The 12,504-nt window shown below is 42.2% G+C and overlaps 3 protein-coding genes across 4 annotated transcripts; 2 read left to right on the top strand and 1 right to left on the bottom strand.

Moving 5' to 3' along the window:
- Positions 1-585: 585 nt before the first annotated feature.
- LOC128272240 (dnaJ-like protein 60) lies at positions 586-1,641 on the bottom strand. Its single transcript, XM_053010013.1, has 5 exons — positions 1,542-1,641; positions 1,371-1,464; positions 1,124-1,287; positions 874-1,026; positions 586-807 (listed from the first exon to the last, which is right to left on the bottom strand). The coding sequence occupies exons 1-5, from the start codon at positions 1,595-1,597 to the stop codon at positions 657-659; spliced, it is 618 nt and encodes a 205-aa protein (XP_052865973.1). The 5' UTR covers positions 1,598-1,641; the 3' UTR covers positions 586-656.
- Positions 1,642-2,052: 411 nt separating this feature from the next.
- LOC128272241 (5'-deoxynucleotidase HDDC2) lies at positions 2,053-3,142 on the top strand. 2 transcript variants are annotated; one of them, XM_053010015.1, is made up of 4 exons: positions 2,053-2,122; positions 2,349-2,487; positions 2,554-2,708; positions 2,796-3,142. In XM_053010015.1, the coding sequence occupies exons 2-4, from the start codon at positions 2,412-2,414 to the stop codon at positions 3,021-3,023; spliced, it is 459 nt and encodes a 152-aa protein (XP_052865975.1). In that variant the 5' UTR covers positions 2,053-2,122; positions 2,349-2,411; the 3' UTR covers positions 3,024-3,142. The 2 variants fall into 2 exon arrangements, with proteins under 2 accessions (XP_052865975.1, XP_052865974.1); XM_053010014.1 differs by lacking the exon at positions 2,053-2,122 and adding an exon at positions 2,147-2,289.
- Positions 3,143-4,271: 1,129 nt separating this feature from the next.
- LOC128274540 (GMP synthase [glutamine-hydrolyzing]) lies at positions 4,272-10,214 on the top strand. The gene is made up of 12 exons (XM_053012768.1): positions 4,272-4,726; positions 5,572-5,685; positions 5,777-5,963; positions 6,100-6,217; positions 6,616-6,772; positions 6,843-6,986; positions 7,097-7,193; positions 7,285-7,844; positions 7,929-8,100; positions 8,169-8,398; positions 8,464-8,655; positions 8,837-10,214. The coding sequence occupies exons 1-12, from the start codon at positions 4,703-4,705 to the stop codon at positions 8,936-8,938; spliced, it is 2,097 nt and encodes a 698-aa protein (XP_052868728.1). The 5' UTR covers positions 4,272-4,702; the 3' UTR covers positions 8,939-10,214.
- Positions 10,215-12,504: the final 2,290 nt, after the last annotated feature.

Raw genomic sequence — 12,504 nt, 5'->3', positions numbered from 1 at the left:
TTTCCGACAATTCAAACTTATCACTTGTATTTTTTTCTGCCAATAATCTGCCAATCGAATTGCCCCATCGCCGGTCGTACGAAAGCCCCGCTCATCCTGGACGTTGGATTGACTGTCCAGTCTTTTCAGAATAATCACAATAATTTCATAGAAATAGTTGCAATAGTTTCATTGAACTAATGTGCACATGTCTATAGGTAGCATTATGGACATCTTCTGGATAATTCCATAACTCTACACCCGTTAAATAAATTCAGTTATGCTAAACAATAATGCAGTAATGAGCAGAACCAAGTTTGTTATTGAAAAACTGAATTAGATTGAAATAATTGAATGTAACACTTTAAGTTGGTGCATAACACTGTAATAATAATAATAATCTAAAGTCATCGAAAACGTTATTTTGTGGAAAGGATTTTGAATATATGAATTTGGTGTCTCTTTGAATATATGTATCTGAAAGTTGTTCATTATCATGCTTTTTCTTGCATAAAAATTGCTTTAGGAGGTTTTCCGCATTTCCATTCTTTTCGAAATTAAAATGTTTTTCTCGATGAACTGAACAATGTCAAACAATCATTAATCAACATTGTCTAATTCTTTATTATTTACAAAGCATCGCAGGGATCTTTAAAAGTATCTACAGAAATCCCGTATCAAATGATTTCCTTATTTAACTTTGTCCTCATACGCTCTATTTGCGCTTTGTTTCCATGTTTTTCAGCTTCCTCTCGTACTTCAGCATGCTGAATTGCATTCTGCCTTGAAAATTCGTCCAACTGCTGACGTTTAAACGTGAACGATTTACTGTGAAAAGTCAAACATATTACTTTTACAAGGTTTGTTACCAACATTAAATAAAAAGAACATTACCTGATAGCTATAGTCTGCAAACAGATCCCAATCATCATGAACACAGCGCAAAATAGAACGATCGTCCAATTGCTCACCTTTTTAACCCCTTTAATTCCGTAGTACGATTCCTCTCCGTAATCGGCATGCTTTTGATTTGCCGAAGCCCATGGTCTGTATTAAAATAAATGTCGCTATAGGTTCTAAAAAGCTACCAAATTGATCAGTGATAAGAGTTTTGCATATCGTTTCCAATGTGCAGTGTACATGCCTGTGAAAAATTTGCTGTCCATTCCCATTGGCCGCTAACGAAAGTTCATAATCATATGCAGCTCGAGATTCTGGTTTGCTCAGAACTTGATATGCTTCGAGAAGCTCAACGAAAGATTTGTTATCGTAGTTTTTACCGATACTGACATTCACATCCGGATGAAGCTGAACAATTAACACATCAAAAACAGTTAAGCAAAGGCTGTTAAGCTTGAAGGCGTTTTAATTTAAAAGGTACTTATCAGTACCTCTTTAGAAAGTTTAATGAAAGCTGAACGAATATCGCGTGCGTTGCAATTGGGTTGTATTTTTAAAACATTGTAGTGAGTCCGATGCGCATATCTGCAATGAAAAAAGGCGATGAAAAGTTCCTCGACAGTGAATATTTAACTCACCCTTCATTAGAAAGTGTTACGTACCTCAAAGTACTGTGAAACAATTTGTAAACTGTATTTTGTTGTGAAACTTTTAGCATTGTTATGAGAACTCCTTCTTCTTCTTCTTATTTCTTCTTTGCTACTGAATAATCAAAAGATATTTTTATTTACATTTTGCCCTAGTCGTTGCTGCGTTTATGGTGTCGAGTGCAATAATTCGTTTTCTGTTTGGCTATATTGGTTCAAATAATCATTTCTGTCAAACAGGAAAAGGTTTAAAATTGTTGCACAATAGGACCGAAATTATGCAATATTTTTTTAGTTGATTAATCATTTACGGCTAAACAAGAAAATTTAGCTTAAAATGGTTAAATGAGCAAATGTTTGGTTGTTTTGGTAATTTGGGAAATTTGGCTCACGTTCGAACTGTCAAGTGAACGAGAACAGTTGACGTTTCTGATTTTTGTTTTTGATTTTCTGATTAGTCTCTGAAAGCAGAAAGTTATAAATTTAATGATGCTTATTTTGTTAAAATAGTAAGAATTTCTATCAGTTCTTGGGTGTTGGACGGATCGTTGGGGTTGAAGAGTAAGCAAATTTTCTTATTGCGACGACTGAAACAGGTATCTTTGTTGGTTTTTGTTAGATCTACACCTTAGTTGCTAATTGCTACGTTAAGGTGTTAACGATTAGGCTCGGCTTGTGTAGACTAATTTCCTAGCTGTTATCTTGCTTTGAGTAGATAATGAAGAACTACCTCAAATTTATGGAGGTGATAGGCAGTCTTAAGGTGAGCTGGCCAAACAAATGCATAACTATCACACTAAAAGATTTGCTTTTCTTTCGCAGCATTTGAAACGAACAGGATGGGTCCTGAGGAAAGTTCAAGATTGTGAGACCGTTTCGAGTCACATGTACCGAATGGCTATGATGTCGTTTTTCTTAGAAGACTGTCACGGTTTGGATCGCACTCGGGTGATGGAAATGTGTAATTTGTTTTATTGATCTGGCACTCTTTTGGAGGCTATTAAAATTCTCATCGGTTATGTTACAGCGCTTGTTCACGATCTAGCGGAGGGAATCGTTGGGGACATCACCCCGTATTGCGGAGTTCCCCGTGAAGAAAAGGTACTCCGAGAGTTTTCTGCTATGACCGAAATAGCAAACTTGTTAGGTCCAAATAAGGACAAGGTGATGGCTTTATTCAATGTGAGTGGTTTGGCGCGTATTTGTAAATCTTCGTACACTATTTGATCTAACGTAGTCACATCATTTCCTTCGTTCTATGTTGTTCAGGAATATGAGGAAGGTCAAACTCCAGAGGCAAAGTTTGTGAAGGATCTCGATCGGCTTGATATGGTCATGCAAGCGTATGAATACGAAAAGCGCGATAGTTGTCCCATGCACCTGCAAGAGTTCTTTGATTCTACAGAAAACAAATTTTCACACCCTCTGGTAGTGGACATTGTGAACGCGATAAAAGAGGAACGCACGAAACTGCCGGGCACAAGAGCAATGAATTGAATGAGTGTCTTTAATAAATGTACTTACTACTTTGAAACTTTGTTGTAAGAACTTCATGGAACGAGTGATTGTTGTTTGCTTGATGCGCTTTGACTTATTGTATTAATTAATTTCTTCAGAATGCGCTAATTCTTATATGTAACGACTTTTCTTTTGACAGCTCTCTTGCGCCGACTATTGCCACAAAGGTGGGCGAATTGGTCGGCATTTGGACTCGCCCATTCGCTCTGTGCGGTTTCGCCCCGTAGCTGTCTGTTGCCGCTGCTGTCGCCGTCGCCATGTAACTCATTCCGCTGTGGTGTGTGTCCTGCTCGTGATTGGTAGAACGAACAATCGCTTTGGCCGAACCTGCGCTACGATTAAATGGTGTATTTTTTCCACTCAAATTAATTATAAAGCTACAGCAAAGTCACCAAACTAGTAATCTGCAGCATTGACGGCGTGTGCGAGATAAGAGCCCCGCATAGTTGAGCGTCCTTGCGGCGCCGGTTAGTGCGTGTTTTGTGTGTTGTCCTGCTACATCGGCCTGGAATCGGCAAAGCGTGGGAAAGGCAATTTACATTCTGTGCAGATAGTTACGTTTGATGCTGGAGAAAGTTTACGTTCAACAGGACGATCACACGATTACGGACAACCTGACAGCGCTTTCACGCAAAAGGTGGCTGTCATAAAGATCGACTGAATACGTGCTCTTTTGCCTTGTGCGTCCTCTGAAGGTAATTCATATTTTGCCCCCTAACTGCTGACACTACCTCGGAAAAAAAAACATTGCCTGCAATGGCTTTCGAAGTGCACCGCAAATCGCATGTCTCATCATTCGTTCTCTCGCCGCAGTACAAGGGGTAACAATGTGCCATCCGTGTGTTTTTGGAAAAGCTGATAGCGCACAATTTAACAGCTCCCAGTCGTTCACACACACACGCCGCTAGTCTCGCAAGGAAAACTGGCCGAAAAGCGTGACCTATCCGCGACGACGGGACGGGTGCGTATCCGCCGTGGATGTCACTGTTCCGAGAAAAGGCAGGCGAAGAGAGATGACACCTCACGGCCAAAAGAAAAACGGATCGCGTTGATTGCCAACTGCATTGGTGTGTGCGCGAAAGGTGACCATCGAAGCCAATTTTGACAGAGCGCTGCTATTGGTGTTGGAATTCTTCCTACTATCGCCACAAAGTGAAAAGAAGGCTCGCATTTTTCTTTTTGTTGATTGGCAACGGTATTGGTGGCGCGTTAAGTCGGAGGAAATTGGCGATGCGTGGTGTTGGTTGTTGGCTATCGTGCACAGATCCGGAAAACTCAGGTGCACGACGAATCAAATTACTCTACCGTAGGCGTCAGCTTACGGGGCGATCGACCGTCGCAGTCGGCTTTCGCTGATGTTGGAAGAAAAGTCGTGCCCATTTCTATCCAGTGGTCTCTCCAAGTCGTGCTCATCGCTTATCTTACCTTTTATTTACTTGTCGCTCGCACTTCCACAACCCTGACGGGAAGCGACAAACTCTTTCGGGGGTTCCGCCTTAAAGACGTCGCGAAGTCGTCGACAGTCAACAGCGAGGAGGAGCGAACGCGGTGTTGATTGTTGTTGATGAGCAGTGGTTATACAGTTGGATACCAGTGGTTATTGCATAAAGGATCGAGAAACGGAGCACTACGGAACCCGTCGACGAACGCTGCCGTGGATGTTCTTACGTATCTTCTTTCGTGTAAATATTCTCCCTCTCGAACTCCACACACGTATCCTTCTGAGCCACCGATCAGGTGAAAACAGATCACGCCCAGCATTACTAGGCCCGGCCCGGGGGGTAGACGGAAGAGCTAAAACGCAGCTCCGCTTCTAATTTGTGTATCGCCTGTGGTCATCGGTTGTGACCTTTTAGTATGCGCTTGCTGCCATTCCGCTATAACACAGTAATGCACAGAGCCGATATTGCACTTGCGTTTTAGCCACGATGAAATTGTAGAAGTTCGCCAGTTCGCCAGGGCATCAAGTTGAACAATAAATCCTTCTGCCGCCGATGCATAGGATGAATGGCGTTGCAAATTTTCATCGCTTGCTTGCGCTTGCAAGAAATACTATGTCATTGAATGGACAAAAACGTTGAACACACCATAACCTAAAATTGTTGTTTTGTTTTTACCAACGATTTAGTACTGCGCTGTGACACCTGACCGTCCCAATGCTGCATAGATTACCACGCACAATCTGGAATGAAACCCTAATATATGTTGAGAGAAACGGACTGAGTCGTATTTAATAATTGCACGATCACAAATGATATTGAAAAACCGCCAACTTTGTTTCTAAGTTGAAAACGGAACGTGCTGTGAGTTTTTAGTGATTCGACGCTGTTGTGCGAATGCGTTTCATTTAGGCAATGGGTGGCAATGGCAATGTTTATGTTTTGTTAGTCCTGCTAGGCAACATTAGTACTGTGTCGATCGACTTTACGATCGTAGAAAAGTGATGTTATCAGTAAACGGCAAAACCTAGCAACAATCTTCTTGTACCTCAACGCTCTGGTCTTCTTTTCTTCAATGTCTATTTCAGTGTTGCAAAGATCAAGACATGACTACGTTGAATAAAACAAGTTGCCCAACGGAAAATGGAGGCTTACATAATGATCGCGTGGCGATACTAGATGCTGGATCACAGTACGGAAAGGTGGGTAGTAGTTGTCGTTTGCTTCTGTTCCAGTGAACGCAGCGCTTTAAAGTTGTTGACTTCCATATTTTCTTTCGGATGCTCTTTTTAGGTTATCGATCGAAAGGTGCGCGAGTTGAATGTAAAATCAGATATTTTACCTCTGGAAACGTCTGCCTTAAAACTTAAAGAACTTGGCTACCGAGCAGTTGTCATATCCGGTGGGCCGAACTCTGTGTACGCCGACGATGCGCCAAAGTATGATCCCGATATTTTTAAAATAGGCTTACCGATTCTAGGTGAGTGTTTGCTAATGGTCGGTTATCGTGGATAAAACAGGGAACAGAAAACAGAAAGATATCTGGCGCTTCGTTGCTACTGATACTTTCACGAAAGCTCGTGGAGTCGATAAATATGGTTCACAACTTTTTACAGGTATATGCTATGGAATGCAAATAATAAACAAAGAATTCGACGGTACCGTACAAAAGAAGGATATTCGTGAGGATGGAGAGCACACGGTTGAGGTCGAAGATAGCTGCCCCTTGTTCAAGTAAGTACTGAACTACCATGAACGATGAGCCGTCCGTCTCAATCCGTGCAACGGCCACAGAACAATGAAAACTTCAAGGGTTGATCGTTCTATCGACCGTTGGAAGTGGAGGAATAAGAAAAGGGTCGTCCTCGCAGTGTACGGTGATCTTTGATACAACCCTCCCAGAAAAAAATGGTTAAACCTATGCACCAGGAACAACTTTCAATTTTGTGAATTTTTGATTGAAAGCTACACCTGATGTAACATTTTTTTATCAATGTGTAACTTAATATAAACAAAGAGCAAGTAGATTTGGATTCAATACTCTGTCTTTTGTACTTGTACTAATACTACCACTAAATCTTGAGCTGGCATTGAATATCTCTGATGGCATCTGTTTTTTTTCTACTACACAGTCGTTTACAGCGTTTGCAAAAGGTTTTGCTCACCCACGGTGACAGTATTGACCGAGTGGGTAGCAGGCTGAAGGTGGGAGCATCGTCATCGAATAACCTTGTGGCCGCGATCTACAACGAACAGTTACGCATCTACGGCTTGCAGTTTCACCCAGAGGTAACTAACAATAGGTTTTGCAGGTGCTTGGATACCTGGCAATGACCTGGGTTTCCGCCTTCTCCCTTAGGTTGATTTAACGGTGAACGGTAAACAGATGCTCTCCAACTTCCTCATGGATATTGCCGGATTACAACCGAACTTCACTATGAGCAACCGCGAGGAAGAATGCATCAGCTACATTAGGGAGCATGTTGGCAACGGTAAAGTGTTGGTAAGTCACCTTCGTCCTGTTTCATAAACTGCAACTGGTTTGAAAATTCAACAAACAAGTGATTAAAATCAACGTCGTTTTGGTGTTACTTGCTTTCCGTTGTGTCGCAGTTGCTGGTTAGCGGCGGCGTGGACTCTACCGTGTGTGCCGCTTTGCTCAGACATGCCTTAAAACCGGAGCAGGTAATCGCTGTCCATATCGATAATGGTAAGTTGGTGAAGGAGGTTATAAAAAGTTGCTACGGGTTTATATGAATTGTTTCGTTTTCGTTCATTCGTTATTCCTCTTTTACGGACAGGTTTTATGCGCCTGAACGAGAGTGCGAATGTCGAAAAATCGTTACGGGAGGTGGGCGTGGATCTGTTCGTTAAAAATGCAGTCTACAAGTTCATGAAGGGTACGACCACGGTAAAGCTGCCCGGGTCACTTTACAATCAGGACACACAGATGTTGTGCCAGACGATCAGCCCGGAGGACAAGCGCAAAATCATTGGCGACGTGTTCGTGAAGGTGTCGAACGAAGTGCTGCGCGAGATGAAACTGAACGCGGACGAAGTTTACCTTGCCCAGGGTACACTCCGTCCGGATCTGATCGAATCCGCTTCAGCGTTGGTCAGCGCGAAAGCAGATACAATCAAAACGCACCACAATGACACGGAGCTGATTCGCCAATTGCGCGATGCCGGGCGCGTCATTGAGCCCCTGCGAGACTTCCACAAGGACGAGGTGCGACAGCTCGGGTACTCTCTGGGCCTTCCAGCCCATCTCATTGAACGACATCCCTTCCCCGGCCCAGGCCTGGCAATTCGGGTGCTTTGTGCCGAGGAAGCATACATGAAAGACTATTCCGAAACGCAAGTACGTCCGGTTAGATAAACCGCCCTAGGCTCTCGGGATGTTATATGAACTCGAATGTTTAATTTAATTTTCGTCTTTCCCAAGGTCATAGTCAAAGTGATAGTAGACTACAAAAATAAGCTCGAGAAAAATCATGCACTGCTGAATCGCGTTTCCGGTACGACCACGAAGGAGGACCAGCAGCAGCTTTGTCGTATTTCAAGCACGATCAAGCTGAATGCAACGTTACTGCCAATCCGAAGCGTCGGCGTGCAAGGTAAGTTCGTTATGAGCACGCATTGAGCACCTTTCCATTGCTCATTCCTTGTCGACTTCTCTTGCTAGGGGACAAACGTTCGTATAGTTACGCCGTGGGCCTGTCTAGCAAGGACGTGCCAAACTGGCAGGATATGCTGTTCCTTGCTAAGTTAATACCGCGCATCCTGCATAATGTAAATAGAGTTTGCTACGTTTTTGGTGATGTTGTGCAGTATCCAGTGCAGGACATTACCCATACCCTGCTCACCGAAAGTGTGGTCTGTCAGCTGCGACAGGCAGACAGCATCGTCAACAAGGTACGCAGTCATAGGTTTGCGCCATGGGCAACATATTTCATCATTTTTTGTCATTGAACTCGTAGATCCTGCTGGAACACGAATGTATGCGTCAAATCTCGCAAATGCCTGTCATACTGATACCAATTCATTTCGATCGTGATCCGGCTCAGAAGACCCCGTCCTGTATGCGGTCCGTCGTGCTGCGACCTTTCGTTACGAACGATTTCATGACCGGCGTGCCAGCGATCCCCGGCACAGATCGATTACCGACAACTGTGAGTAGGGTGTATTTTGTCAAAAAATTAACACCTTTGTTACTCGCGGCGTCTGTTTTAGCAATCTATCCATTTATTTTGCACTAAGTTCTAAACATTCCTCAAAATCTTCATTGCGCTCATGTGTCGTCTCGTGTTTCTGTGACTTACATTGACCAAACGTTTATGCCCTTTTCCGTAGGTGCTGCAAAAAATGGTAGAACAAGTGTCAAGCATGCCCGGAATCTCGCGAGTGCTACTTGACCTGACGTCCAAACCGCCGGGCACCACCGAATGGGAATGATTCCCCTTACCGAAAACATCTTTATTACTCCCGTTTCCTTTTGCACACAGCCACACCGAACTAAAATGCCGGTCGTAGAGGCAACGAGCGCTACCGCGAAAAGGTGGAACAGGATCGTAATGCTCGAGCGAAAAAATGACCACCACATGGCTTAATCTTCACCATCTACTGTGGCTGTTATCGTCGTGCTGCCTAACGTGCGCTATGCTCATCCTACGCCAATCGAGTTTTAATTTTTGTTTTTGTTACGTCTCTGGTTTACTTTGCTGAGATCTGGATGCGGATTGTTCACCCTTCATTGGGCGCCTAAAACTAATGAGCGCTGACGTCTCTCATCTTTGGCACTGTTTTGCTATCATCCATCTCGTTATCTCGTTGCACATGGACGAAGAGACAAAGCGGTGGAAAGATGATTGGTTTTGTTTTTGTTCGCGTATTTACTCGCCAAGCGGAGATTTAGTTGACCTGTTCGAAGCTGCCACTAATAGCGTCACTAACAAAGTTGATAACACCATCATATCGGGATTAATAGGATGAAGGAATCTTTTCTCGCCCGTCGACGACGATAAGCATTTTTATTATCTGTTTTCTAAGCTTTGTGCATCATATTGTGTTTTCTGGCACCAATTACAACTGCTGACTGATTATTCTTGTGCCCGAAAGGTGGTAATGTCATTGAAAAGTAAACGCAGTCACTGAAGAAATGTAGACTCCTTTTATTGGTTTGCGTTCGATTATCGTAATATAAAGAATAAACGAAACCAGGTCCGCATGACTTAAAAGCAAAAGGGCCGATTTTTTTTCACGTTTTTGAAGGGTGGAGACGACTATTCTTTTCTCAAGCAAACAGTCAGACGAAACGAAAATTCAACTAGAAGTATCCAAGCAGCGTTTCGCCGCGACGAAAATCTGCCCAAAAACAGCTCTCCTCCCCCACAGCCCTCCTATGTCAGTGTAAACGAAAACATTTAATATTTAAACGTGAACACTGTAACAGTCCGAAAGTTCCGCGGAAAAATGTCAATAAAATCGGAAGAGCAATTGATAACAAACCCAGTACCGAAAAAGAGAGTGAGTCTGGAAGTGGCATTGGCGAAACAGGAAACCATATGAGAAAGGACAGGCGACGGGCGCAGCTCTGCCCCCGGCATAACCAAGGCTCTGAGTATGTTGCAGATCTTAAATCACGGTGACTACCACCAGTAACGGAGCTACGGAAAGCAGCAGAAAAAAGGAAAGTCTGTAGTAGATATTTTTATTTATATGTAATGGAAGATTAAACCATAAAAAATAAAACATTCGAAATCAACATTTGCTGTTTGCCTATACCATTTAGAATTTGGAAACATTCTGTCTTCCCTCTATGCGGCAGTTAGAGAGAAGACTTGATGGCCAGCCCACATGTCCAACCATATGTGGTTGATGGTCATAACGACCTTGGACTGTAGGCAAAATTCCTGCCGGTTTGATATCCTATGCACGGAACACAGCCGGTTCTACGACATATGAAAAAATAGTTGGAATCCACAGTAAACTGCAAGTTCTCCATAAAACATCAATAAACTTTAAGGAGATAATAGTAGAAACACTCGAAAAAACCCAATAACGCATCGATGTACAGTGCTAAGGTTTCTTCCCTTTTGCAAAAGCAAAAGCAAAGGTGCAGCAATAGTAATGAAACAAGTAAGGTTGATTGTTTTGAATGTTTTGTTTATTTTTTCATTATTCTCGCGTTCTTTTTACGCCCTTTTTTTCCTCTTCCGGTAGAGTGTCGCTCTGCTGTCTCCGGTTTGCTTATGCTGCATAGTGCATCTGGTATTGTTCGTCTTAGGTCCTCTGTGTCTTGTGTTTTACGCATCTTCCTCTGATTCGATCAGATTTGTTTGCTTAATTATCCCATTTTCTAACAATGATTCCGCGACTCGCACTCTTTTCTATTCGTTTTAACTTCCTAGAGTCATAGAGAATGGTGAAGTGGATATTTAGGTAAAAACTATTGGTTTCGCGTTTTGGGGGAAACAGAAACGGCTCCGATCATTAAAACTCAAAACAATTAACTTTCGCGCAGTTTACTTTGCGTGTCTTATTCTATGCTGCGTCGTGTTGGTTAATTTCGTGGTACCAATGCGCATCATCAAACGGCTTCACAGTTTCGTATCGGTTCTGTTCTATCTATCTGCTCGTTCTAACAAACTTTCCTTTGTTTTTACGCTGTTTCTTCGCTTTGCTAATTATAATTATGGGTTTCCTTTACGATTTTATTAAGCCTTTTTCCTGGTGGTTGTTTGCCATGCAGATTTACCACACTATTCAATGCTGTCGTATTGGTTTACTCTTAATTCATTCCTATTTGCCGATTTGTTCTACTGCATGTTGCGTGTAAACTAGTCCAGTTTTGTCAGCAATACTGCGTGTTACTATTGTTTGCCTCTACTGTGTGTTCTCATGCGCTCGGTTTCTGCCTTACTGCCCCCTGCCCACTGGTTCTACCGTTCATCATTACATTTATTACAATTTACTCAACTGTCCTAGTAAACAAACATCAATCTTTCCTCGTACAACATCGCTTAGCCAGGTTGATCGAACGTTTTAACCGCATTTCTCTCTGCGTCGGTCAGCAGGGTGCGGAATAGGCGCTTATGGCGCTTCCATTTGATTTTGCTACCTTTCGTTCCTAGCTTAGATCCTTCCTTTTCATTGTTTCATAAACAATATTCTTCATAATTCAACACTCCCGTGCGTTTCATTTGTTCGCCACACTTTGCATTCCTCTTTGGTGACGCCTATTATTACCGCACATGTCCACTCTTGTGTTGTATCACTAGTTATGTACAAGAAAGAAAAAACAAAATATTTTGTTTCTAGCAAACTGTTTTGCGCCCGCATCATTTTAGCTCACTATTGTAATTTGTTGTTTTTGATGAACCACTGAGTCCACCTAAATTTAATTGTATTTGGTTTCCAGTCCGAATGTCAATCAGTGTGTGTGCGTAATACCCTTTCTTTTACATTTTTATGCTTATATGTTTTTCGTGTTTTTCTATGTTTTTGTTCTTTTCTTGATTTTTTATGCGGTTTTTTTCTTTTACTCAAACGATGTCCGTGTATCGGCACTTTCTCACCGCAGCCGCTTTTATATGCAAATAATTCTTTTCTGTTCCTTTTTCTTTCTTATTTTTCCAAATATTAGAGCACGGAACCACAAAAACAATTGGACACTTTAACTGGCAACCGTTTGCCGTAGTTTGTTGCAAAACCTATTCCTTCTACCAACCATTTCGCAACACTGTCGTCTACTTGTTATTTTAGCTAATTATTAGTTTAAAGTTACTTTAATGCTTGTTTCATTTATCTATTTACATATTGTCGATTTTGTGTGTATGAGTGTGTGTATTTTTCTTTTTGTCCCAAACACCGTCACCCATCTTTAACTCTCTTTTTATAATTTATTTCAACCTACATGCTGCGTTCAATCATAGCGCTGCATTTCAGTTAATCCTGTAGTTTCGCATCATACACATATACACGTGTCTTTTCACTAGTGCTTTTCAATAACTATAAACCAA

Source organism: Anopheles cruzii, chromosome 3, assembly GCF_943734635.1.
Source record: "Anopheles cruzii chromosome 3, idAnoCruzAS_RS32_06, whole genome shotgun sequence".
Lineage (NCBI taxonomy): Eukaryota > Metazoa > Arthropoda > Insecta > Diptera > Culicidae > Anopheles > Anopheles cruzii.
This window is presented reverse-complemented; position numbering and strand designations above follow the sequence as displayed.